The sequence below is a fragment of the Megalobrama amblycephala genome, linkage group LG5 (genome assembly GCF_018812025.1).
Source record: "Megalobrama amblycephala isolate DHTTF-2021 linkage group LG5, ASM1881202v1, whole genome shotgun sequence".
Taxonomy (NCBI): domain Eukaryota; kingdom Metazoa; phylum Chordata; class Actinopteri; order Cypriniformes; family Xenocyprididae; genus Megalobrama; species Megalobrama amblycephala.
Window position 1 is genome coordinate 18,976,780 of NC_063048.1, and position 26,154 is coordinate 19,002,933.

The 26,154-nt window shown below is 39.1% G+C and overlaps 3 protein-coding genes across 6 annotated transcripts; all 3 read left to right on the forward strand.

Annotated features, from left to right (window-relative positions):
* The first annotated feature begins 35 nt into the window (after nucleotides 1–35).
* On the forward strand, nucleotides 36–10,834 carry LOC125268640. Of its 4 annotated transcripts, XR_007184941.1 has the most exons (11): nucleotides 36–294; nucleotides 778–926; nucleotides 1,021–1,137; nucleotides 1,296–1,448; nucleotides 2,630–2,710; nucleotides 3,125–3,303; nucleotides 6,167–6,372; nucleotides 8,615–8,850; nucleotides 9,013–9,188; nucleotides 9,357–10,196; nucleotides 10,703–10,834. XR_007184941.1 is itself a non-coding variant. In XM_048190984.1 (10 exons), exons 1-10 carry the CDS (start codon nucleotides 174–176, stop codon nucleotides 10,117–10,119), a joined length of 2,181 nt encoding a protein of 726 aa, XP_048046941.1. In that variant the 5' UTR covers nucleotides 36–173; the 3' UTR covers nucleotides 10,120–10,246. The 4 variants fall into 4 exon arrangements, 2 of the variants coding, with proteins under 2 accessions (XP_048046941.1, XP_048046942.1); XR_007184942.1 differs by lacking the exon at nucleotides 10,703–10,834 and having other exon boundaries at nucleotides 9,071–9,188; nucleotides 9,357–9,497; XM_048190984.1 differs by lacking the exon at nucleotides 10,703–10,834 and having other exon boundaries at nucleotides 9,357–10,246.
* Nucleotides 10,725–11,943, forward strand: nkl.2 (NK-lysin tandem duplicate 2). Its single transcript, XM_048190990.1, has 5 exons — nucleotides 10,725–10,863; nucleotides 11,026–11,090; nucleotides 11,354–11,449; nucleotides 11,531–11,688; nucleotides 11,810–11,943. The coding sequence occupies exons 1-5, from the start codon at nucleotides 10,821–10,823 to the stop codon at nucleotides 11,856–11,858; spliced, it is 411 nt and encodes a 136-aa protein (XP_048046947.1). The 5' UTR covers nucleotides 10,725–10,820; the 3' UTR covers nucleotides 11,859–11,943.
* Nucleotides 11,944–23,414: 11,471 nt separating this feature from the next.
* On the forward strand, nucleotides 23,415–25,211 carry LOC125268645 (antimicrobial peptide NK-lysin-like). The gene is made up of 4 exons (XM_048190991.1): nucleotides 23,415–23,717; nucleotides 23,811–23,875; nucleotides 24,384–24,479; nucleotides 24,604–25,211. The coding sequence occupies exons 1-4, from the start codon at nucleotides 23,675–23,677 to the stop codon at nucleotides 24,766–24,768; spliced, it is 369 nt and encodes a 122-aa protein (XP_048046948.1). The 5' UTR covers nucleotides 23,415–23,674; the 3' UTR covers nucleotides 24,769–25,211.
* Nucleotides 25,212–26,154: the final 943 nt, after the last annotated feature.

A 26,154-nucleotide genomic window follows, 5' to 3' on the forward strand; every position in this document is an offset into this window, starting at 1 on the left:
TTCTGTTTTCAACGATTTTTCACCATTAGAACGCTAGACACAGAAATTATCGCGAGAGTACACTGTTTGCAAACAAGCGCAGTGATTAGGGTATCGCGAGACTTTCACAGTATGAAGGTTACCATCCTTGGTGGTTACCATTTTGCTGCGATCCTGCTCACTGATCTAAAATAATGGGGAGCGTTGAAACCTTTGAGTGTCTTGAAGATTTCAATGCATGTCTTCAGCAGTATGAGGAAAACACGAACACAAAGTTTATCGTTTTGAAGAGCGATCGTGCATTTGGGAAAAGTGGTACGTTTTAAAAGCATTGCCATCTCAAGTTTTATGTTTTAATGATGTTTAATATGTTGCTCATACTCAGAGTGACCCCCAACTCTAGATATTTTTTGGCGCGCAACTTGTCCTGCACATTTAGTGTTTTTCTAAACTATTGGATTAAAAAAGAGGCATAACCGCTTTAGACCTACATTGACCATATATTAACGTGAACAAAAATCACCTAGCAACAAACAAGAGTACACTAGCAACGCCCTATCAATGCCCCAAACCTTCTAGCAACCATATTGCAATTAATTACTAGGACTGCAACTATAAACAACTATCTTGATAATTGATTTATCTGTTGAATATTTCTTTTGTGTCATCGGTTATCTTGTCCAGTGCCCTAACAACGACTCGGAACACCTTGCATTGCCCTAGCAACCACTTGGCATACATGGCAACTATACAGCTCCACTTAAATTTCTTCCTCTCTGTGTTTTATTCCCTATGTAGATCTGACAGTGGAAAAACAGCTGCAGTGGGAAGTGAAGATTGTACCATTCAGTGGTGTGCCTTTTAAGATTATTGGGAAAAAGACATACGTATGTCACCAAGGAAGAGACAAGCACGCCAAAGCCAAACAAAGACGTCAGGAGAGTAAAGTAAGAGCTTCTCACACAAATGTCTTTTAATTTTTTCACTGACCTCATATATCTAATATGACATTTATGCTGTATGTCTTGTCTTCTGTTTCAGGAGCAAGGTCATGAATATTCATGCCTTAAAACAAGACGCTTGATGCAACCAACTAAAAAAATGGGTTGTCCTGCGACCATAAATGTGATTCATATTGTGAGGTTTCCTGAGTATAAGGTAAAACATTTAATACCGTCAGATCAGTATAACATTTGTGACAACACTTTTTTGACTGCATTTGGATACAAAATAATTTGAAATTTATGAAATTGTCTAATACAATGCTTTCGCATTAAGTGTCAGACAAATTAGTTAAAGTATTTTTGTGTTACCAGATAACTGAAGATAACGCGTACCAGAAACGAGAAAAGTCATCAGCTGTTAGAGAAGCACTAAGACTAGATCCAAAGCGTGTGTGCACAGAAGAAATGTTTGCAGCCAGTTTCCCAGATATTAAGGAGCATCAGAACCACCCCATTGATGGAAAGGTTTGTGCCTAATTGTACACCTTGTATGATTTTGGGTTGTCCCTAACTAAAGATGACCAATCGTGGCAACTTCTTTGGTCGTGGCTCCTGAATGGTGGTTCAATGTCATACAGTGAGAGCGGTTCAAAGACGGCCGTTGTCACGGTCTTGTGACCAAAGATAGCCTGTGATAATTTGTAAAAGTATCAGAAATTTAGCATGATCATCTCACAGTGTGTTTGCTGCTACGACCTACGTCTACTGACTAGCCAATAAAAATGCAACCTATTACGTATTGATCAACACAACAGGGCACTAAAACTTAAAACTACTCTAACTCTACTCAAACTCTAGCCATATTCTCCTCTTTCGCTTCCTCCTTTTTTCAGCACGCATAAAAAAACCACAACTGTCAAAGTGTGATTAATCTTGCTCTATTTGTTAACCACTAGCGCATGCTGATGACGTTTTATTCTTCTATACTAACTTGCGTCGTAGCCTACGATTCAATAGGTGTCATCATTGTACAGTCTACATATATGTCATACCCAAGTTAATTAGATTCATGTCATACAGTGTGATTTGTAATGATCTTATGGGATTGCCAAAATCATTTGTAGCAGGAATCTCAAGTTATAACATATTTAACTTTCAACTTTTTAAAAATTTAACTTTTGATTGTTCAGTTGTTACTAATGAGTTTTGCTCACTTTAACAAAAATGTTTCAAATAATACAGTACTGTTCAAAAGTTTGGGGTTGAAAGTTTTGTTTTTGTTCTTTAGTTATTTTAGGGTTTTTTTCTGAAAGAAATTAATACTTTTATTCAGCAAGGATGCCTTAAATTGATCAAAGTGACAGTAAAGACATTTGTAATGTTAGAGAAGATTTCTATTTCAAATACATGCTGTTCTTTTGAACTTTCATTAAAGAATACTGAAAAACATGTATCATGGAAGGATCATGTGACACTGAAGACTGGTGTGATGATGCTAAAAATTCAGCTTTGCCATTACAGAAATAAATTATATTTTAAAATAAGTTTAGTTTTACTGTATTTTGGATCAAATAACTGCAGTCTTTGTGAGCATAGGAGATTTCTTTTAAAAACGTTTAACGACATATGGTATCCCAATCTTTTGAATGGTAGTGTGTGCTAAGAAAATGTTGTGTATTGTCATTTTATTCTGCTTGAACTTCCAGGAATCAAGAGACATTTGGAACATCATAAAAAAGGTCAAGGCAGGAAACTGGAAGTCCAGTGTAGACCATCATAATCTACAGGTAAAGACTGACACCTGATTGAGGAGCTGTTACAAATAAACTGTGATAGGCAAGGTCGACATGAAACCACATGCAAAACATTTTTGCTTCTGTAATATGATGTATTTCCAAGTTAAACATAATGCACAAAAAATGTGGGGTGTGATTTGAGTTTATCCACTAGGAATTGGAATGGTGATGTCATTGTACTGTAGGTGGAGAAGGTTTAAATATTTCGAAGAAAATTTACAAAGATGTTTTTGTTCTTTGGAATATCATGCATGAATAACTCATTCACAAGAGAAAGTAAAGTCAATTTGGATTTCATGTTCATGCTCTTTGAACACTGATTATGTTTTATGTTGCAGCCTTGCAGGAATTTTATTACATTCAAAACTGATTCAAAGTGATTAATTGATAGTTTATATGTTGTAGGCCTTGGTAAACACATGGAAGGAAGAGGGCTGTGCCACTGAGTACAGACCCTCTCAGGAGGAGGAGGATGGTACTGTGGTGAAGATGTTGCTGTGCTTGCAGACGCCATGGCAGAGGAGGCTTATGTTACTGTATGGACAGCATGTGTGCTTACTGGATGAAACCTATCGAGCGGGCAGGTGTGTTGGTGCATTTAATGTCATTTAATGTGTAGTAGTGCAGGGGTTTTCAAACTGGGGTCCGGGACTGGCTTGCTTAGTTGAGGACACTTAATATTCAGCAGTATTATTGATTTGACTGCACTGACACTTATCGAGTGACAGCTGAACTGAACTGGATGATGACATCACTTTTCTGCAGAGCTGCCATTTTTATAGCTGAATTGTATGGAAGCTTGTTTCCGCCATGGGGAAAAAAAAAAAAAAATGAAAACTTTTTATCTCACAATTCTGTTTTTTTTTTTTCCTCACAATTGCAAGTTTACATCTTGCAATTCTGACTTTTTTTCCTCACAATTGCGAATTTATATTGCGCAATTCTGACTTTATAACTTTGAATTGCAAGTTTATATCTCACAATTCCGACTTTATAACGCAATTGCGAGTTTATATTGGGCAATTCTTTTTTAATGCAATTGCGAGTTTATATCTCGCAATTCCAACTATATACACTATATTGCTAAAAGTTTTGGGACACCTGCCTTTACGTGCACATGAACTTTAAAGACATCCTTTTCATAATCCGTAGTGTTTAATATGGAGTTGGCCCATCCTTTGCGGCAATAACAGCCTCAACTCGTCTGGGAAGGCTTTCCACAATGTTTAGGAGTGTGTTTATGGGAATTTTTGACCATTCTTCTAGAAGCGCATTTGTGAGGTCAGGCAGTGATGTTGGCGAGAAGGCCTGGATCCAACGCTTTGCATTGCACTTGATGTAAGGCTTGGATGCAGCTGCTCAGCCATGGAAACCCATTCCATGAAGCTCTCTACACACTGTTCTTGAGCTAATCTGAAGGCCACACAAAGTTTGGAAGTCTGTAGATATTGACTCTGCAGAAAGTTGGTGACTTCTGTGCACTGTGCGCCTTCACGTGATTTTACGTGGCCTCCATTTTGTGGCTGAGTTGCTGTTGTTCCCAATTGCTTCCACTATTACCCCTTTTCCACCAAGGCAGTTTGAGTGCTGGTTCGGAGCCAGAGCTTAGTTTCAAATCAGTTCTTTGTCTTTCGACACACAAAGCACCAGCTCCGATCCAGGAAAAGTGGTTCGTAAGTAGCACCAAAACATTGCTGGGCTAGAAGTAAGAACCGCTTGCGTCAGGGGCTGGGGGCGGGGTTACCGTGACCAACAAGACACTTGTGACCGCCATTTTTGAAATAGAAGCTAATCGAGCTAATAGCAGCTCGATTGTAATCTCTATATACAAATTACGGCGAGCCGTGTTTGGATGCCGATGTAGGTTCGCAAAGCCATGAACATCAACAGTAGTGAAACATCCGCGATTGTTGATGGAAGGCTTGTTCGAGATGCATCGGAGCAGCGAAGACCGATTCGGCGGGTGACATCGGAGTGCCGCGGGTTAACGGGAGCGTTTGTAGAGCATACGACTCCTTGTGCTTTTGGATCGTTCTCGCGGTGCTTTGATGTCATGCGCCAATCGCTTTGCGGGAAGCCGATGCATCTCGAACAAGCTTGGTGTGATTGTATTTGGCGCTGCAGAGTTAGCTTTGCTGTGAAATATGAGAGGTGTACAGTGATGTGAGACCTGGCTCTGTGCTGCTCTCTAGCCTGTGGAAAGGCAAACCGTTTCTTAAAAGGCTCGTCAGTTGAACCAACTCCGAACTGGCACTAGCACTAGCTCTGAACTAGCACCTGGGTCTTGCTGGTGGAAAGGGGGTATTTGTTATGATACCACTAACAGTTGACCAAGCAATATTTAGTAGTGAGGAAATTTCACGAATGCACTTTATTTTATACACCTGTAGCCATAGAAGTAATTGGAACACCTGAATTCAATGATTTGGAGGGGTGTCCCAATACTTTTGGCAATATAGTTTAACTTACAATTCTGAGTTTATATCTCAGAATTTTGACTTTATAATGCAATTGCGAATTTAGCCTATAGTTTTTATTGTGCAATTCTAACTTTATAACTTGCAATTGCAAAAAAAAAAAACATTTCTGGGGATTCTGAGATTAAATGGTCACAATTACGTCTTTTACTTTTTATTCAGTTGCGGGAAACAAATTTCCATAGAATTGAACTCATCTGATAATTTATGTACTTTACACCATTATTGAACTGAACTGAATCTAAACTGACTTAAGCTGAATAATGACAATTGTTTTTTAGAGCTGCTTTACAGCAGAATTGAATCCTGTTTATTACTGTAAAGCTGCTTTGAAACAATATGTATTGAATAAAGTGCATATAAAGAAAGGAAATTTAAATGACTTGACCCCTAGAGGGAGTGCTAGGGGGCCCATGGAAATGTTTAGATAAATGCAGTGTAAAAATATAAAAATAAGAAATACAGTTTTTTTTGGTGCCATTTTCACAAGCAATTGGTAACTTTTCAAAACTCTTAGTACTAATATCACAAAGGGCACTTTGATTATGTAGAATGAAAATATGTACAACTAGAATGAGAGCATGAGATCAGGATTTTTGTACTAAGAGTTTTGAAATTGTACACTTTAGATGTGAAAATAGTACCAAAGCGAATAAAAAAAAAATCTGTAATAAAAAAAATTAAATAAACAAAAAAATTGATTAAACTACAAAAATGATTAAAATAAATACATTTTGAATTAAATTATTAAATAAACATTTGATTAAAAAAATTAACATCTATAAAATATAACTATAAAAATAAATACATTTCGAATTAAATAATACATATAACAGAACTACAGAGAATAGAAATAAAAATACAATGTATCATAATCAATACATTTATAATATTAATTTGTCCACAGTATTATTTGGGGGTTTGTGACATCTAAAAATCTAAAAAAAATATACTTGTCTCTGCCTCACAGAAATTCACTGCCGCTTTTCTTTCTGTGGGTGAGGACAAATGTCACCTATGCTGCTGTTGGAGTGTTTGTCACCCAGACAGAGACTAAAGAAGACATTGCAGAAGCCTTGAAGGTGTTTCAGAAGTGGAATTCAGACTGGAATCCATCACACTTCCTGGTGGACTTCTGTGAGGCGGAAATCAGTGCTCTTGTGGAGGTGTTTAAAGGTACTTTTAGAAGTTTGCAAAAAAGCTGCACACATTTATCCGTTCAAAAGATGGGAGTCTGCTGTTTTTGTCTGTTGTAAGTTTTAATTTAAAATTTTGTGATTTTAACATATAGCCTGTTTAAATGTTTTGCCACTTGCATGAGCAACGTAATATACAATTCTATTGCTTTAGCCTATATAAATATAAAGTAATGAATTGTATGTTGAAAGATGTGTATAGGAGAATCGCAATGCGTGTTCAGTAACAACTTTTGAATTTGAAATAAAAGTAAATGTTGTGTTTGTGATATACAGCCACGGATCAGTTGCACACTGCAAACGCATCATATGTGAAAGCACAATGGCACGTGCTGCTCCTGCATCATATACACACTGCAACACGCACTGCAATAGAAGTATGTGTCAAAAAAGGCATTAAGTGCAATGTGAGTGCAGGCCAGCAGGGGAGTGAGGAAGAGTGGACGATCGCACTTGGGCTTGGTTCAAGGAAATCCTGCCTAGTGTGAAATGCATGCAAATAATAAACTTTCATGATGACAAAGAACTGCACTGTCAAGCTAGTGTGATAGGGATAATAAAATGTTTTGTTGGTTTGTAAATGCCCAAAAATGGGCATGTATAACATTAGGGGTGTGACGAGACGGGTATCTCACGAGACGAGACGAGACGAGACAAGATTTTTACACACTATTTTGAAGAAATCCTCAAATATTCCGCAGGTGTATTTGAAATGTTTTAACTAATCATCTCGTAATGAATGTCATTTCAGTTCTACTTTCTTAGCATGAATTATCATATGCAGTAAAAGACAACAATACTCAAGCACTGTAAAAGGTATAACACTAACTCAACTGACTGACTTCTCTCCTGTATGATTTCAGTCTCTTCAGACCTTACTGTACATGATTTATGAGCTTCTACAACCTTTGACCTCCTAACTGAACTCCTTTCCACAAACTGATCATAGAAATAAAAACAGTATAAATAAAAATGGTAACACTTTACAATAAGGTCACATTTATTATCATTAATGTATTAACCAACATCAACTAACAATGAGCAATATATTTGCTACAGTATTTATTAATCTTTGTTTATGTTAGTTAATAAAAATAGTCATTCATTGTTAGTTCATGATAGTTCACAGTGCATTAACTAATGTTAACAAATGAAACCTTATTGTTTGTGCTTAATAAGATTAAGAGAAAACTGTTATTCATTTTTTATGGTAACACTTTACAATAAGTGCAACCATAATCGCACTCTCAATATTCTAAGTGCAAATAAGACCAACTTTTTCTTTGACACAGAGCTAAGAGATGGTTACAACTACACTGCCCAGCCTAAAATAGCTTTCATATTGAGAGATATTTGTATTCATCAGGGAGCCGCTTTCAAATGCGGGGTATTGAAATCGCGTTTGAATGCGCGCTCGCGTTTACTTTCACTATCACGATCGCGCGTAACTCTGTAAATATGGAGCGGCGGCGACCGTTATCCAACTGAATTAAATGTTTTTTATTTAAATACAAAGCAAAACGACAGTGGAGGCGTAATGTAAACGAAGCGGTGGCATATTCTTTCCTAATCATCCTAACCACTCTGTCATGGCAACATCACGAGACTACTTTTCGCCTTGACGAGAAATCTCGCCACATATTAGTCTCGTGCCACGAGATCTCGTCACATCCCTATACAACATGGTATAATAAATGATCTGTGGGTATTCTGAGCTGAAACTTTACAAACACTTTCTGTAAAAAGGGGCATACTAGGTCCCCTTTAATTAGAAATGTCATTTCTGGCATGATGCTCACGATTAGATCATTTTGATTATAATATTGCTGTTATTAGATTCTTTTTTTTAAATTTTTTTTAAGAAAAACATAAAAAATGTCTTCTCAGATTTTGGGCCACTTTAAATGCTGTTCCAAATACAATGTTCAGAATTTAGAGAAAAATTGAATATCACTTCAGGAGGAGTTAAGTAAAAAATATGTAAATTCCTGTGTGTCATGAGTAATAGGAGCAAGAGTGATTAATACTATATATATTTCAGTTCTTGATTTTAAAAATGTTTAAGGCCATAACATCTGAATGTTATATTACTGGTTTACGACCACCCATCCTTGTAGTTGTGCAGACTGTTACATTGAGTTATGAGCCGTATGAGAAGATAGACACAACAAAATCTGTAAAATATTGGAACTGACGAGTGAACAACATCTTTGTCATTATAGGTTCTAAAGTGCTCCTCTGTGATTTTCACAGAGAAAAGGCATGGATGGAGTGGACAAGGAAAAAGGAAAATGGTGTGACATGTCAGGAAAAGGTTCTTATTCTTCTACGGGCTATTGCAGATTCTCAGACCAATGAGGACTTTGAGAACAGCACTGTTACCCTTCAACAACATCCAGACTGGCAGTCAAACGAGAAACTGAGAAGGTTTCTCAGTAAATGGCTTTGTCATGCAGAGGTGAGCGTATTACTTCCTTGTCAGTTCTATTTATTATCGGTAAGGATGGTGTGAAAACTAGTATGACGCAGATTATGCTCTTGTTTCCTGAATTAGAGATGGGTAAATGTTTTCAGAAAACAAGTATGACGTATATTATGCTCTTCTGTTTCCTGAATATAGAGATGGGTAAATGTGTTCAGAAATAAAAACCTGAATGTGGCCATCTTCACAAATAAAGGTGTTGAAAGACAAAAGGATGTCCTGAAGCATTCATACCTTAAAGGTCACAGAAACTGCAGCCTGAGCGAAACGCTAATAGTCATTATGAGAGACTTCCTGCCGAATTCCTATCAAAAGTAAGAACTTGAATTTCGTGGAAATTCAAATTCGGCTGTCATATTTTTACCATAACCCACAAGAAAGAAATTTTGTTGTGACCTAGACATGTTTTTTTGAGATTCATTCAATGATTTGGAAACTAAACATGAATTTGGCTAACTAAAAATCTTGTTTTCCATATACAGATACGTTGAATTAAATATCAAATGCTCAAGTGTCTCACGCAAATACAGCGGAAATGTGCCTTGTTTTCTAAGAGATAGACCAAGAATTATGGCTCAGCACATCATGAAAAGGCACCAAGAGTCACTGCTCTTTAATGCAAGAGACATAACGTCTGCTGGGGAGAATGTCTTCAGTGTTCACAGTCAGACTTCACAGGAAGAACATCTGGTGAACTTTGGTAAAGGCGACGAGATGCCTTCATGTACTTGCATGGACTGGCGGAGACATCTTCTCCCATGCCAGCATTTCTGTGCTGTTTTTACCTTAGTTCCTGGATGGAGTTGGGAGAATTTGAGCACTGCGTACAGGAACAACCCTCTCTTCACATTTGACGAGGTTTGCCTGGGACACTCTAGGACAGTTCCTCTGAATTCTGCTGATCTTCAAGTTGAAGAGCTTCTGAAGAAGAATCAGGAGAACAATAATAGTCCAGAGGGAGACAGCTGCATTTCCAGTCCAGAGAGAAGTCCATCTCCTGCTGCTCCCTCAGAGACCATCCTGATCACCCCTAGTGTTAAAGCAGAAAAAAGGGAGAAATGCGGTACCTTGTTAAAGGAGATATCTGATTTGACATGCCACATACAGGATGGGACATTTCTAGATTCAGTAACTGATCGCCTTACAGAACTTTTAGAAGATTTGAGGCGACACATTCCCCATGATGACATCCTTGACCTTTCCTACACACCACCATCCAAGAAAATGTGTTCATCAGCCACTTAATCAGCCACAATCCCAAAAAGATGCCTTGTATCTGGCATAGTTAGTGATGCAGACAACCACCACAAGTGACTTTTAAGGTGATTTGTGTTTGTACAAATTTTTGTCATTAAATTTTCAATTTGTACCAGTTGTAGTACAATTGTGTGGTATTTTGTGTGGGTGTGATATTTTGAGTTTCTCGTGTTCTTGAGATATAATATGGCCTCATGCTTTGAACTGGTAACTGAAAGGTTATAGGTTCAAACCCTGCAAGTAGTGCTGAATCATTGTTCTTTGTGGTCTTGACAAAACCAGCCTGCTGGTAATTAAAATTAAAATTAAAATAGCCATCTTGAGCACTTTTTCAGCAGAAGACAGAAGTAAAAGTTATGTTATTGATATATACACTTTATTTGATAAAAATCTGTACAGTCAAAGTTGGTTTACCAACTCTTAATTAGTAACATTGCAACTTTTCACAAAGAACGCCAACAAAGTTTTAAACAAAGGTAGAGTATTTTATCAGAACATTACTCACAGTTCCCACTTATTTATTATTATTTTTTTTTAACTATCTTTACGTCTGTGGTTTGTGGTTGGAAAGAAAAGTTCACCTGTGGTCAATGCAGCTCTATAAGAAGACCTCCACACACTTCTAAGGAACACTGAAGTTCAAATTCTCAAAGCTTCTTCTTCAGGCTGGTTAGAGATCATCTGCGAAGATGCTCCGAAACGTCTTTCTTGTCAGCTTGCTCATATATGCAGGTAAAATCATCTCTGTTCTAAAATGACTTTTAATTATTTGTTTTATGGCATTGCTGCTTGTATGTTAATAGACATGGTCTAAAATCACAAGAACTTTCAGTATAATAGACGACATGCATAAAGAGTCATTAATTAGGCATTAACTTGTTTATTTATTTTTAGTCTGTGCAGCTCACTGGGAGATTCGTGAAGTGGACTCTGCTGAGGATGAACTTGAAGAAATCCTTGTAAGCGTCTCATAATGGCAATAGTTTGTTAAACAAGTATATGTTTTAAAACAATGACCTTATGTAAAGCATTGACAAAAAATAGGGGGAAAGCTTTACTTGGTAGCATGTGATTAAAAGGTAGTGATAGATAAATGAGTTCATTATAAGTAGCATAGTTCTTTGTATTGTCTCCTTGAGTCAGTGCAGAGAGAGTGGAGATAGGCTTCTGCTGTATTCTCTGTCTGCTTTGATAACGGTTTCCTATTATGATGTGTTTTCAGGCTGACATGACGGAACAGCAAATATTTGATAAGTGCGCGATATGTAAATACATCATGAAGAAGGTGAAAAAAAGAATCCCCTCTAATGCAACGCCGGTGGGTGTCATGATTACCGTCACAGTATTTAACTGTATGTGCCTTCACAACAGCTTTTATTAATGACATAATTTCCCTCAGGATGAAATCAAAACCAAGCTGAACAACACCTGTGAGAAGGCCAGGCTGCTGAAATCTAAGTGCAAGCACTTTGTTGAGAAGTATTTGAGCACTCTGATTGATGAGCTGATGACTGATGACGGGCCAAAAACCATCTGTATTAAACTTAATGCCTGCAAGTAGGTGCCACAAAAATACCCACTCCAAAGGTTCACAGTCTTATCTCTCTTTGGACAGTAATATGGTGATACATAACATAAATGAGGAGATTTTGAATAACTTTTGTTTTGTTTGTTCTAGGCCAGAACCACCCATAAAGGAGTTCATTCTTGCTTTTAACAGTTTGTGAAATAATAAATTATTACTGTGAATGCATTTTATGTATTCTATGTGCATTACAATGAAAACAAAATAAAAATATACGAATAAAACAATCAATGATCTGTTTTCTTTCATTTCTTCTTTTATACCAGATTCATTTAGTTGCTAGTGCATTGCTTTGTCAGTGAGGTCTAAATAAAACCTAATACTTTATAACAAGCTCATGAATGCAGATGCTTGTAGGATATGAACATTACAATCATTTCTATTCACATACATTGTTCTTCTTGTGATTATGACAGGTATGCATGAGATTTAGATGTAGCTGCAGTTGAATGAAGGGTTCTTGTGGCTAACCATGAGACTACTACCAAATGTAGGACGCAGTTAAGAGTTCCCATCACACTCTCGCAGTATCAAGCCATTTAAAGTGCCATGCCTGATTAGATGATGGTATTTCTGAGCAATGCCTTACAGAGCTTGACTTCACAAGTGTACATCAAGGCACAGAGCTTCTTTATGAGTGTCTGATGACACCATTTCACTCAACTATCCTGAGAGAAAAATATTATTTCATGTTTTTAAGGGCCCCTCTAAAAATAAGGAATAATATGGTGAATATTTGATATTAAATGTAGCTTGCAATGAATTTTATATAGTCAGTATACGCTATTGATCAAAAGTTTGGGGTCAGGCTCTATCACATGTAGTTCAAGCCAGAGTTGCCAGGTCCGTGGTTTTCCCCTACACTAAACACTATTTGTAGAGCACCTCCCATCCAATAATCACAGAGCTTTGTGCTTTGTTACTGATAAAAACTACGTCTTGGCTATCAAATTCTTTTAATTTTATATATATATATATATATATATATATATATATATATATATATATATATATATATATATTTCAATCATGACAACTCCCGGATGATTTTTAGCATGGTGAAGGATATGACAATGTTAATGTATAGACATTTATAATGTTACAAAAGATTTCTAAAGCCAAAGGGTGTAGTTTACATTTACCAACAGGGGCTCGCTGGACCATGCTAACAAGCCCAGTACACATTTTAAAATATAGCAGCCTTAACCATCACTCTCTGTATTGTACCTTTTGCACTAGAAAATAGGGTTAAATGTTGAGAGATGTTTTTTTCAGATACCATGTAAGTACCAGATAAAACTATGTAACCACAATGCCACTTCTAACCACTACATGGTTTAGAGAGAAAAACTAAGCAAACTTAAGTATGACTGAGTACATGCAAAATCAGCCAAATGAGGTCATCTAATATGAATGTAGGTTTTTAGAGCAACAGAGAGTGTGAATTAAATTTCCCACCATCACACACTCACCTTCAACCATTTGGTTCTGGCACAAAAACTCCCCTAATACATCTTCAACTTCCCTGAGAAAATAACACTTATAATAAATGCTGACCTAACAAATGCATTAAATAACAATTATGCAACCCAGGCAATTGCTAGTATTTTCTAGCATGTATTTACCTAGCATAAATTACCTGACACATAAACCTTTGTAAATAAAATCATAATCTGGAGGTTTAAATTGCTGGGTTCAAACTGACCCTAGTGGGGAAAATGTTGTTAGACTTGAGGGTAACAGTAGGGTTAATTTGAAGTGTTTTCTGTTCCTTTAGTTTTTGTTTCTGTGTTCTCTTCCTGTGTTCAGTTCCTGTTTGCTTTGTCCTTTGTTAGTTTCCATAGTTACCATGCTTGGTTCTCACCCATTGTTTAACCCTCCTTTCCCTGTGTTTATACCCCTGTGTCTCAGTTGTGTTTTGTCAGACTTTGTTTTGCTGTGACTGTTTCTGATATGAGTGTCTAGTTCTCATGTTGCTGCTCTTCTGCCTTTGTGGATTGTGTTCCTGACTTATTCATGTGGATTATTCTTTTGTGCTCGGATTGAACCCTACTAACCCTAACCATACCCCTAACAGTATACTAACACTCAACTGAGGAGGTTACTGGTTTACTGTCATTGATCATTAACATACAGTATACTATTGTGGTTGAATTTCACTTAATGTGAAGTTTATACCAAAGTGAATGTGGTGTACATAATAAGTATGCTGATTTCAACACAGGTAACTGTCAGTAGGATTTACTATTACTTAAGATGCAAATACCCTGAATAAATGAAGACAAAATGTGGCCAGCTAGGAGATGATTGAGGTATTTTAACTACACAAGCCATTTCCTCTTTTGTCATGTCTTTCTCACAGTCACTGAAATGTTTAAATATCTGATTAGTTCATCTTTAAATCCACTTGAATCTTGCTGGTGCATCATTGAAGTTTTAAAAACTCACTGTCCTTTATTATTACATGAAAAGGTAATAATTGTCTTTTGACACAATACATTAGTTTGTCATGTATATTTTTCCATGTTAGGATGTGCCCCACCTATGGGGCATGTTGTCACATTTCACTTCCCTTCTTTCGGGGTAAATAAAGAAAAAAAGTATATAAACAAAGAAAAAAAGTGAGCATTTGTCACAGTGGAGCAGATGACCACAGCTGAGTAGACAGACCTGAAGACACCCATGGCGGTGCAGACGACCACCACAGCAGTGAAGATGGGCTTGAAGACCCCCACGGCGGAGAAGATGACCACAACAGCAGTGCAGAAGACCACCACGGCGGAGAAGACGGAACAGGCGGAGCAGAAGACCACCAAAGCAGGTCAGAAGACCACCACGACAGTAGACGGAGCAAGGACCCAGGACAAAGACTGAGACACAAAACAAAGACAATGCATTCACAGCCCCAAGGTTTGAGACAGGAAACGCAATGAGTTCTTTCAGAATCTCGTTGAGTGTGACTGGATAGTCAGACAGTTCAAAATCAGATTCATGAATGGGGACTAGGCAGATAGGCAGTTCAAAATCAGACTCATTGGGGGAAACAGAATAGAAAGTCAGTTCAGAATCACAAGGATTGACTGAAACTAGCAGGACAGACAGGTCATAATTGGGCATATAGGAGCACAGACAAGGCAGACAGTTCATACTGGGACTCGCTGACTAAAACTGGTGAGACAAATGGTTCAGAATCAGACACATTTGGAGAAAGTGAACATGTGAACAGTTCATAATTTGACTGAAGGATGGATTCTGTCAGGACAGACATTTTGAAACCAGATACACTTGGGAAAACTAAACAGACAGACAATTGCTCATTAGAATTACTGACTCTGGCAAAACAGATGGTTCAAAATCAGACGGTTCAAAATCAGACACATCTGAGAAAACTGACAACTTATGATCTGATTCATTACTTGAAATAGTACTGGCAGACAGTGTACACCCAGGCTCATCGGTTGTAACAGAACAGACAGATAACTCAACATCAGACACTTTTCCTGAGACTTGACAAACAGAGTGTTCTCGAGGCCTCTTTGGAAAGTGCAGGGTTAACAGAGCATAGTTCATTAACAGCCTCTGTGGCCGTGATAAACAGGGTTGAGAGCTCACAAATGGTCTCAGGCAGCCTCTGTGGCTGGGTTGGGACAGGACAAGAGTTTAAAAACAGCCTCTGTGGCTGATTCAGAACAGGATGAAAGTTCACAGACAGCCTCTATAGCCGTGACAGGACGAGAAGAGAGTTCAAAGATGGCCTCCATAGCTGAGAGGACAGGTAGAGGGCTGATAAGTGGAAACCACTGACACCTCTGGAGGTTCTGCAGAGATTGCCGCCACCCCTGGAGGTTCTACAGCAGTAACATCAGGAAACGGAGGATTCAGTAATGGTCTCTTCGACCACGACACAACAAGCTGAGAGTGTATTGCTGGACTCCACCGCCATGCAAGGAGCTGAAGCGAGCTCCGCCGCCTCGTGAGGTTCTGCAGCATATGGCGCGCACCTCTAGGGAAATTGCAGCGGGCACCGCTACCATCAGAGTTTCTGCAGCAAAAGCTGCCACCTCTGAAGATTCTGCAGCATAAGCTGCCACCTCTGGAGTTTCATCAGTGGTGTACGTGGCCCAGATACACCATAAAGCGACCCCCATTATAAGGGAGCACTGCGGACAGGGGGATCAGTTCAGGAGCAGGAGGGCTAGAGGGAGCTGATTTGGGGATACCAGCGGCACATGCAGACACCAGTGGTGTATCCCTCACACTGAATACCAGACTGGGATACTGAGGACTGACCTCAAAGATTTGGGTGCAACAGACAGGACATGACAAGATTCTGGATGATCAGCTGTAGTGCTGGGCGGTATACCGGTTCATACCGAATACCGGTATTTATTTTTGTTATGATATGAATTTTGATGATACCGCAATACCGCTATGTGTCGCTTAACCAATGTTCGGGACGCGGCGCAGCGTCACTGTTTGAGAGGGTCCCGTTTCACTGTTGCACTGTAGTGAGAGCACAGCTGAGATCGCATCACAGCCTATGGTAAGTCTGAAATCACCCCCTAAATCCTCATTCACTATTCCCTACGTTATCCACTCATATTGTTCACTTGAATGAGTTACATCGGCTGTACACTCGTTATTGCGGTGCAATGTGAGATTGAATGAGTGCAATAACGTCCAATAACGTCCACTATGGTTTCAGACACCACTACAAATGGCTGTCGCCTTAAATAATGCCTTATTTGAGGTTATAGGGGGCGATTTCGGATTCAGCCCTTGATTACAGCGGAGAATTCAAACTACACACAGCGCCGAGATAGAGCAGTTTCTGTGCGGAGCGCCGTGATGAGGTTAACAACGTTCTCCGGACCGAAGCGAGCGTGTTTAAGTTTTTATGGACCTATTTCATATACTCTAGTGCTCTAAACATGAACCAGCAGCGTGTATGTGCACATATTTCATCACATCTTCTTCAAATGAAATGTAACGTTATGCAAAGGACACTGATACAACCGTACGTCTGATCATGACCGCGATGACATGATGGAACATGTGTGAACAAACGATAGGTGTGGATCCAAATGCAGGATTTTATTAATCAAAGACATGATCGATAACAAATACAAAGAGTATTCCAGGGACAAGCGTGGTCGATCTGTGGCAAGCAATATCCAGGAGGGCTAGGCTAAAGAATAATCCAGGGAAAACAGGCAATAGTCCAAGAGAGGTGCAAACAGAGTCCAAACGGCAAGGCGAGAAAGTCCAAGACAGGCAGGTAATCAGGAAACAAGCAATCAAAAAACAAGACGTGACTAGATTAGAACTGAATTCCAACTAGGACCGGGAACTGGTTCCATAACGTAGCTATGTTAAACAGCATAAATGCTAAACAATACTCAGCAGTGAGAGAGAGGAAGTCCGTGGCTTATGTAGGGTGTTTAACTGGCTACAGCCGTGTGTGTAAGCAGTGCAATGCATGATGGGAAATGCAGTCCGGGGTGAAGTGGAACAGTTAGTGTGGTGCAAGAGTCCATACAAAACAAAAGACAGAACTGGGATCGTGACAGTATTAATGAAACAAAGCCACATATTTGTACCAGATGTGTGAAATTAATGTGAAACAAAAGATTTTTTCTGAACCCTAAGTAGATTTACACAAATTGTGAAAGTCATAAAGCAGTAGGCGGTGCCTGGCTCTCCCCTACATCTCTTCTGAAACTCACTGTCCATCCATCCAGATATAATAGAAGTTATATTTGTAATTCTAATTCCATGCCAAGTGTGAGAAAAACAGAGAAAAAAAATGAGCGACGTGAAGTGTGGCCAAGTATGGTGTCCCATACTCGGCACCCGTCGGGTAATGATTGGGGTTTAGGTACCTTGCTCACGGCACCTCAGTTGTGGGTAATAATGAGAGTGGAAGAGAGTGCTGTTCATTCACTCCATCAACCACCCCCCCCCCCCCACCTACCCTTCCTGCCGGTAATTTGACTCAAACCTACAACTTTCGGGTTACAAGTCTGACCATTAGGCCACAACTGTGCACAAAACATGAAAAAAAAATCTCTTCTAAAACTGGTTCAAAGGAAATGATTACAGCTACATGCACTACTTTTCATGACACAATGGACAAGACATGATATTATTTAAATAATGCTGATTGTCTGAAGCCTTTAAAGTGATTAAAAATGTTCTGTGTGTCTGTGAATTGTTTGTCAAACATTGCTGTTTAGTTGTCTGGTTGTTGTGGCAAGGGACTAGTGTGAAAACCAGATCAAGTGCTCTACATGACACGTGTAGGTGCTGGTGAAGATGAACCAGCCCTCTTAAAGGAATCTTCACACAAAATCATCATCACACATACACCCTCATGTCAAACTTTCTTTCTTAAACGGAACACAAAACAATTTTAATCCAGTTGGTTAAGCTGATTACATTAGACCTAAATTATTAGGGTTGGAACTGAAAAGTGTTTATGGAAAGCTGCTTTAACATGAATCCTTAAAATGTACTAGTGTCTATTATTTATAATATACTAGTACTTGTTCAATAGATACTCATACTTATTCAATATATGCTAGTACACATTTATTACATTCTAGTACTAGTCCAAATGTTACTAGAAAGATTTTTTATTTTATTAGTAAGAGTTTTAATTGAACTCTGCAGTTGCCATTCTGACTAGTAATAACAAGGTGAGTAAAAAAAGCAGTTGACAAGTAAGATAAGAATTGTTACTAGTAACAATTACAAAAGATACTTGGATCTAATAAATAATTACTTGTACCTAATGAATAAGTACTAGTATCTATTAAATAGCTATTAATATCTAATGAAAAGTTATTTTATGTAATAAATAAGTACTTTCTCTAAAAATATACTACCTGCTTATTGACTGTGATTTTAAAGTATAGACTATTTAGATATAATAAAGTAATATAATTTTTGGTTGTCAGAATTATGTTTGATCTGTTTTAAGCCGAGTGCACACTGTGCGATTTATAATAGACCTTTCTGATTGTGCTATGAACTCAGCTGTCATTCATGTCAGACCGTAGGACAGTAAAGACACATTAAAAACGGAAGCGCATGAAAACTTGTCTGGAATTTTACATCATCAACTCATACACGTTCAATGACTGTGAGCTGCATTACACATGGGACCTAAATGGTGGCAAACAAGAAATCTCTTGTGTTAATTTTGATCATGGCTCGTCTTTAAAAACAATTCAATTTGATGATCATTGTAGGGAAAGTCACACTGCAGGACTGTGCGGCAAATCTTCTGACACTGCCAGAATTTCGTTGGAGGTAAAATTTGATCGCCATGGTCATTAACCGGCTGTTAGTGAACGCATCAAACTAACAACCAAAGACTACAGATTTTAGCCAAGGATCAGAGGAATCCTTTAGGATTTTCAAAATTTGTCTCAGATGACTCTTTGATTAGTTCACTGTGTATTTAAGCCCTGTGTTTGATTCAGTTCAGTTGTTCGTTATCATTAGGTTTACGTGGTAATCTACCGGAATTTTGACCTGTTATGTTGTAGTAGTACAGTTAGCTATTTAACATGAAGCACACACAACTGAATGAATAACCACTTTACTAGTCTTGTCCCACTCACACCACAATGCATGCGCACACAGCAGACAAAAACGTAACCCCCTCGTAACCCCGAAAACCTAGTGGTAGAACACAACAGGTTGAGGCCCCACAGCTGGTGGAGATTGTTGCGGGACCACCCTGACAAGGGAACCTTGACGCACCCAGCCTGTCCATGGTTGTACTGGCCTCAGTGATAGTGGAACAAAAGCCGTGCTGTGTGTTGTTCCTCCACTAGGCTCCCTTGCCTGTGAACACATGTTTGAGTTGAAAGGGGTTGGCACTTTCCTCAGTCTGCTAGCATTCCAGCGAGAACCATCGCTCAACAACAATGTGGCAGGCCCTAACTGACGATCCACCTGGAGGGGTATAGACCAAAACGATGCCATTTTGTTGCTACGGTGGGGTCTCTGGACCCAAACCCAGTCTAGAACTGTTATCTTACTAGGTTTGGCCTTGTGTCTCCTGTCAAAGTTGGCCTTCATTCACCTCTGATTTGAAGTTACGGCAGCTTTGGCTGCTGCCCATGTGCCACCTGCCACTGCAGCTGACAATTCTTGTGGTCTGAGGCTGTCCAACGGCAATTCCATCTCTCGGCCAAGCATGAGCAGAGCAGGAGAGGCCTGAGGGGTGGTGTGCTGGCTAGCTCTGAAATGCATCAGCGTTAAGTTGAGTGCTGTTTGGAATGTATACCCCTGGGCCTGGTGTGCACGAATGCTGTTCTTAAGGCTTTGATTGAATCTTTCAACCCCACCATTTGCTTGGGGATGGTAGATTGCGGCATGGAAATGCTTAATTCCTTTACTGCACAGGAAGGTGGAGAAGTCTGCAGAGGTAAACTGCGGCCCATTGTCAGTAGTAATGGCACGGGGCATGCCCCAGCGAGCAAACAGACTCTCCAGTATCTGAGTGATGGTCTGTGTTGTCACTGTCCCGGCTTGTATTACCGCAGACCATTTAGAATGGAGATCATACACGACCACCAGAAAGTGCTGATGGTGGGGAACGCCATGGCCATGGATTTCCCCACAAATGTCCAGTTGAAGGTGCTCCCATGGATGAGATGGCCATGGAACAAGCTGCAACGGGGGTGAGACCAGTTGTCCAGTCTTTCCACTGAGTAGACACGGTTCACAGTCTCTGACCAGTCCTTCAATGTCACGATCAATGCCTGGCCACCAGACCAGGTCCCGGCATCTTTGCTTGAGCTTTACAATACCCAAGTGCCCCTCATGCGCCATTGATAAGACACGTGCATGCAGGCTGCCCGGCACCACTGTACAAAGGCCTCTAGAGACACAAACATCGCCCCAAAATGACAGTTAATTTTGTACCTTAGCAAAAGGTTTTAGCTCCTCGGACACCCGTGCTGGCCATCCCGAATGTATATATGGGTGCAGTGTTTTCAGTGTGGGGTCACATTTGGACTCCCTCTGCAGCTGCTCCAGGGAGACTGATTCTTGCAGAGGTGTGTGGATTATCTGAATGAGGTCTGGCTCCATGTCATCATTTCCTGGCTAGGCTGCTGGTGTGGGTGCATCAATTGATCGAAATGAGAGATCAGCAACCACGTTGTCCCTCCCTGGCATGAACTTGAGTTGGTAGTCATACTGCCTTAGACACTCACACCATCTATGCAGACGCAGAGGTTTATGACCTGAGCCAGAGGCTGACAAGAGTGTGGTCAGAGCCTGATGATCCATGCGGAGGGTGAAATGCCGACCATAGAGGAAGAGATGCCATCTTTCAGTTGCCCAGACACAAGCAAGGGCCTCGCGTTCACCTACAGAGTAGCGCTGTTCCGTGGGGGTCAAAGCTCTGGTGGCAAATGCTACAGGTCTTTCCACTCCGTCCTGCATCTGCAACAGCACTGCTCCCAGTGCCTGTATGGAGGCATTGCAGGTGACGATAGGCTGACTGTCGGGATCGAAGTGAGCTAGGACAGGAGGTGTGGTAAGCTGGGACTTCAGTGTTCGAATGGCTTCGGAGCACGCACTAGTCCAGTTCCATGGCTCTTCTTTCTTTTGTAACAGTTCCTGTTAGATTCTCACCTGCCGGAGACTTACCACTCGGCCTGTTTCTTTCTGCTGCGATCGGGCCGGATGCCTGGTGTACTCACTGCCCGATTCTGTCCTGAATCAATCGGGCCAGACGCGGCAGCCGTTACCATGCTGACACTGCCGCAATCAAGCCAGTATCGGGGCCATCGCAAATGCGCACAGCGCGCAAGAAACGGCCCAGCCCCGTTTATATATCTACCATACTGTTCATTCATTTTTTTATTTAAATTTGATACCCAGCCAAAACGTTTACTTACCAGCTTTCTCATTGGCTCCAACAGCTCCTTGCTAGTTCAGTCAGAGAAGATGATGTCTATGGTGTTATTTCTTCAGGGCTTGCACTGTTCTGTGTCTGAGGAGTAAAATCTGCCATTTCTTCAACAATGATAACACTTCTCTTGATTACTATAAAACAGAAATATTAAAAGCAATTTATGGCATGTTATGAGAAATAATCACTAATTCCTGTGTGTCTTAACATGCTGAATGAAGAAGCAGCTAGTAGCAACAAAAGCTGTGATTGTGTTTGTTGTCCATGTTTTAGCAGTCATAAGCATCTGTAAATGTAAAATCTGCTTACGTTTAGCATCTGAAGATGATCTCAGACATACAAATGCACAGGATCACAGTACATTCTCATCATAAAAAAAAAAATCAGTGAAACTAGCTTATGTAACTAGCTTTTGTATTTAGTTAATTGAGGTTATTTGAAAACAATTATCTTCTATCACAGTATAAACATCCTCTTCACTCACTTTCTTGATGAAACATGGAATAAAACAACTGTTGCTTATTATAATTGCATTTACAATAATATATGAGCGTGGAAACTAAAAACAAACAGCTCTTTCTCCTTGAGAATGCAGGACCGCCATCATCTTCTTCCTCAGCTCTTTGTTTGCAAATCGGAGTGTTGCTCGTCAAAGTACAGCGTAAACACTTGAGATCCACATATTAATGCTTCGATCAAAGATGAAAAAGTTTTCGTCCGTTTATTAGCTGTAGTGGCATACCAAATATTTTTAGGCAAGCCAAGCAAGCCGCATTCGCGGCAGTCACGTGAAGTTAACTTTAGCAAGTTCCTTTATAAGCGTCTGCAAAGTAAAAATACTACAAATGTAAATGTGCGTTGATGCTTTCCAGAATGTTGTCGAAATGACCTCAAACATTAATATCTCTTGGTGAATAATCCATTGTTTTGCTTGCATCCGCTCCAAACTGCACAAACATGGCGGATTCACCCACTACCACAGGTACGAGACCCTCCCACCGCCGCGCGCGTGAAGATGAATGAATCACCTGAGCATGCAGTGAAGCACATTTAAAATACATAAAAGCGTATAAAATAATGAATTGCTACATTACTTAGATTTGATATTATACATATTAGAGAATGTTCTGTCTTATAAGGCACTTTTATTATATTAGGTTTTACCGCAGATATGTTGTTATTGACAAATTCGCTACATTAAGGCCGTGTGTCCACCAGAGCGTTTTTTCCAGCTCCGAGCTTACTTTTTCAATTGTTTTCAATGGGAGCTCCGCGTTTTTTAAACGCCAGGAGCGTAACGAGGCGCTGAGCGTCTTTTTCACGCTCAAGCGCTGAGAGCTGGGCGTTTTTTACTTGTCGCCTCGAGTTAGCGCGCATCAGCGAGCAGTGTGGAGCATTCGAGAGCAGCCTCCACTTGCAGTGCAATTACAACTGCTTGGTTTAGAATGAACAGGCATTAGGCATTAGAATTAACAGTTATTTACATGTTGTTGCATTACTGTCGAGTCCAGGCACTGCACAATATTTTGTAATCCTCAACGACATGTTTATTGCTTGGTAGCTCGAACGGTTTAGCACCACATAGGCCTATTGCATGTCATGCGCGAATCGGTGGGGCTAAAAAGGCAGTGATGAAGTAGGCGTTGATCCTGTCGTTTGCTGGGTCTGGTGTCAATTAAAGCTTTTATTGGACTAACAAGGAAGTTTTCAGCTCTAAAACTTACAGGATATTCTTAAAGTATGATGACATCTTACATGTCAAAAGCTCAAGGAAAATTTGATTTCTCAGTCCATCACCACTTTAATGACGCCCTGGTGGCAATGATAAATGAGTATATCACACATAGCTTACAGGAAGGTGAAAAAAGTATTAATAGTGTGTTTTGACGTTGATGTTCAGGGTGGTTTCACAGTTTCTGTGGTTTCTGGTTGAACAAAGAGGTGTTTAAACCAAGTAGCATCAAAGATCTTCAAACAAACAAGTGAAGAGTTTTACTGCATTCAGACTCTTGCCAAACAAGATGCTGCGAAGTATCATCCTGGTCACCCTGCTGATATCCTCAGGTAAAATCAACACAGAACAACAGTTACTTATCTTTATCAATCTGTGTTTATCTTATTTTGTGTTAATTTGTCATGCATTTTTTATCTTCACAGTTTGTGCTTTTCACTGGGAAATGCACAAGGAAGAGTCTAATGAAAATGAAATTGAAGAAAGCTCTGTGAGTTGTCCACAACACCGTTTATCATGGTTTACTATTTATGTTCAGTTGTACAGTAGCACAGTGGACTGCATTCACCAGATTATTGTGTATCAGTATCTATTAGTGGTCAAAATGTATTCATAGAAATTTCCTTGACCTTTTAAGATCTTTTCAGTTATTTTTCTAGAATGTTTAAAATGTGATAATAATGAATAACAATATAATTTTTTTTTTTTTTAAATAATACATTTCTTTTTAATGTGATAATAGCAAAAAAACTCAAAATTAACTAAATTAGCTGAATGACTATTTTACACATTTCATCAAAATTCAAAAATGATCTTAAAACAGGAAAACATATCTCAAAATAAAGTGTTGCCAATGAAACTCCAAAAGTGTTAGCAAGATGCAGAGAAGTTTTGAAACAGCAGTTTTGAAACAGCTAGCCATGTCAGATTTGAACTACTAGGTTGTAAGTGTCATATTTAAACTACTGACTCTAAAATCCTGTATGTTGTCTTGTTAGGGTGATATACAAACAGAACAACTCCCTGGAATGTGCTGGGTTTGCAAGTGGGCCATGAAGAAGGTGAAAAAACAGATATCCAATGGAACAACTCAGGTTAGTACAAGTACTCTTTTATATGATTTAATAAACAATTTAATGTTATTCAAATATAGAAACTACAGTATTAAAGAATGCTTAGAGACTAGTGGCTTAAAGTGTGCTTGTCACTTTCCTACAGGACGAAATTAAAAAGAAGCTGTCGATGGTCTGTGATCAGATCGGGTTCCTAAAGTCACTGTGTAGGAAGTTTGTGAACAAGTACACGGATACCCTGGTCGAAGAACTTTCAACTACTGATGATGCCAGAACCATCTGTGTTAACATAAGTGTTTGCAAGAAATAGGCATGGAGAAAATGGTTAGTTCATCCAAAAATGAAAATTCTGTCATCAATTGCACACACTCATGTCGCTCCAAACCCATAAGACTTTCGTTCATCTTCAAAACATAAATCTGAGAGATCTCTGTCCCTTCATTGAAAGTCAAGCATGCTTGAGCTTCCATTTACCATATTTGACCTCTCTGTTTATATGTGAATAAAAGCTTATTTGTAATCTGTTCATTATATAAAGTGACCGTGTCTCTTCATATTTTACAATCTCTTTATGAAAATATTGACGCGTCACAATTTTGGGTGAATAGAGGTTAAATGAAAGGTCAGGAAATCTCTCAGATTTTGAAGATGAACGAAAGTCTTGTGGGTTTGTAATGACATGAGGGCGAGTAAAAGGTGGTTGAATTTAAATTTTTGGGTGAACTAACCCTTTAATTGCCTATAAGATTTAGACTTGGTTTCACAGACAGGGCTTAGACGAATCCTGGATTAGGCCTTAGTTCAATTAGGGTATTTAAGTATCTTTTATAAACATACCCTAGAAAAAAAACATTTCTGGCGTGAATCTTGAGACAAAACAATATATTTTAAGATATGTCAGAGCAAGTTGCTTTCAGTTAAAACAGCTCAAACATACATTTTAGTCTAGGACTATCTTAAGCCTTGTCTGTGAAACTGGGGGTTAAAGTTTAAAATTCATATTTTCTCTGATAAATTGAGGAATATGCAAAAAGTCAAAAATTATAATAAGCAAAAAAATAAGCAAAAATTTTTATTTGCTTCTGAGTGTTCACTTTAGCTGGAAAAGTTGATGAAATTCTGCAGAGTGCACTAGAGCTAATGGTGTGATTATTGTGGTTTTGTTTATCACAGGTTATTTTTGCAGCCAGCTTCAGACCTCTGTTTTTGTTTCCGCAATCAACTAGAAAATAAATGTGTGAAAACATTCATCTTTTGTTATGTCTTCGCTCTTTTCCAATTTTTGAAAAAACAGAGCATGCTTGAATTTGTATTTTATTGGTCCATCAGCACCGCACTACACATTGATGTCTCATGCCCATTTCAAACTCATAATCTCCAATAAAGACAATTTGCAAAAAAACTAAATGGAATAAAATGGGATTGAGTCACAAGTATAAACAAACAAGAGTCCATACAAATAATTACAATAAAAAATTAAAGCTGCAAGCAGCGATAAAAGGGCCCTCGCACCCTGGGCCACCGCCACCTGGTGGCCATAGGAAAACAGTGAATAGTGGGCGACATGCATATAAGCGAGTAAATACGAGAGAATTACGGCAAAGTCATTTCGACGTGCCACACTTCTTGATGCTAAATGGTAGTTCTTTGACCATAACTGAATATTGCCATGTAGATGTCTTCAGGCCAGGACTAT

Coding starts and splice junctions, on each gene's coding strand:
- LOC125268645 (XM_048190991.1), top strand. CDS start 23,675: ATGCTGCGAAGTATCATCCTGGTCACCCTGCTGATATCCTCAG. Junction 23,876..24,383: donor ATGAAATTGAAGAAAGCTCT/GTGAGTTGTCCA, acceptor TTGTCTTGTTAG/GGTGATATACAAACAGAACA. Junction 24,480..24,603: donor TATCCAATGGAACAACTCAG/GTTAGTACAAGT, acceptor ACTTTCCTACAG/GACGAAATTAAAAAGAAGCT.
- nkl.2 (XM_048190990.1), top strand. CDS start 10,821: ATGCTCCGAAACGTCTTTCTTGTCAGCTTGCTCATATATGCAG. Junction 11,091..11,353: donor ATGAACTTGAAGAAATCCTT/GTAAGCGTCTCA, acceptor ATGTGTTTTCAG/GCTGACATGACGGAACAGCA. Junction 11,689..11,809: donor ATTAAACTTAATGCCTGCAA/GTAGGTGCCACA, acceptor TGTTTGTTCTAG/GCCAGAACCACCCATAAAGG.
- LOC125268640 (XM_048190984.1), top strand. CDS start 174: ATGGGGAGCGTTGAAACCTTTGAGTGTCTTGAAGATTTCAATGCATGT. Junction 8,851..9,012: donor AATGGCTTTGTCATGCAGAG/GTGAGCGTATTA, acceptor TCCTGAATATAG/AGATGGGTAAATGTGTTCAG. Junction 9,189..9,356: donor CTGCCGAATTCCTATCAAAA/GTAAGAACTTGA, acceptor TTCCATATACAG/ATACGTTGAATTAAATATCA.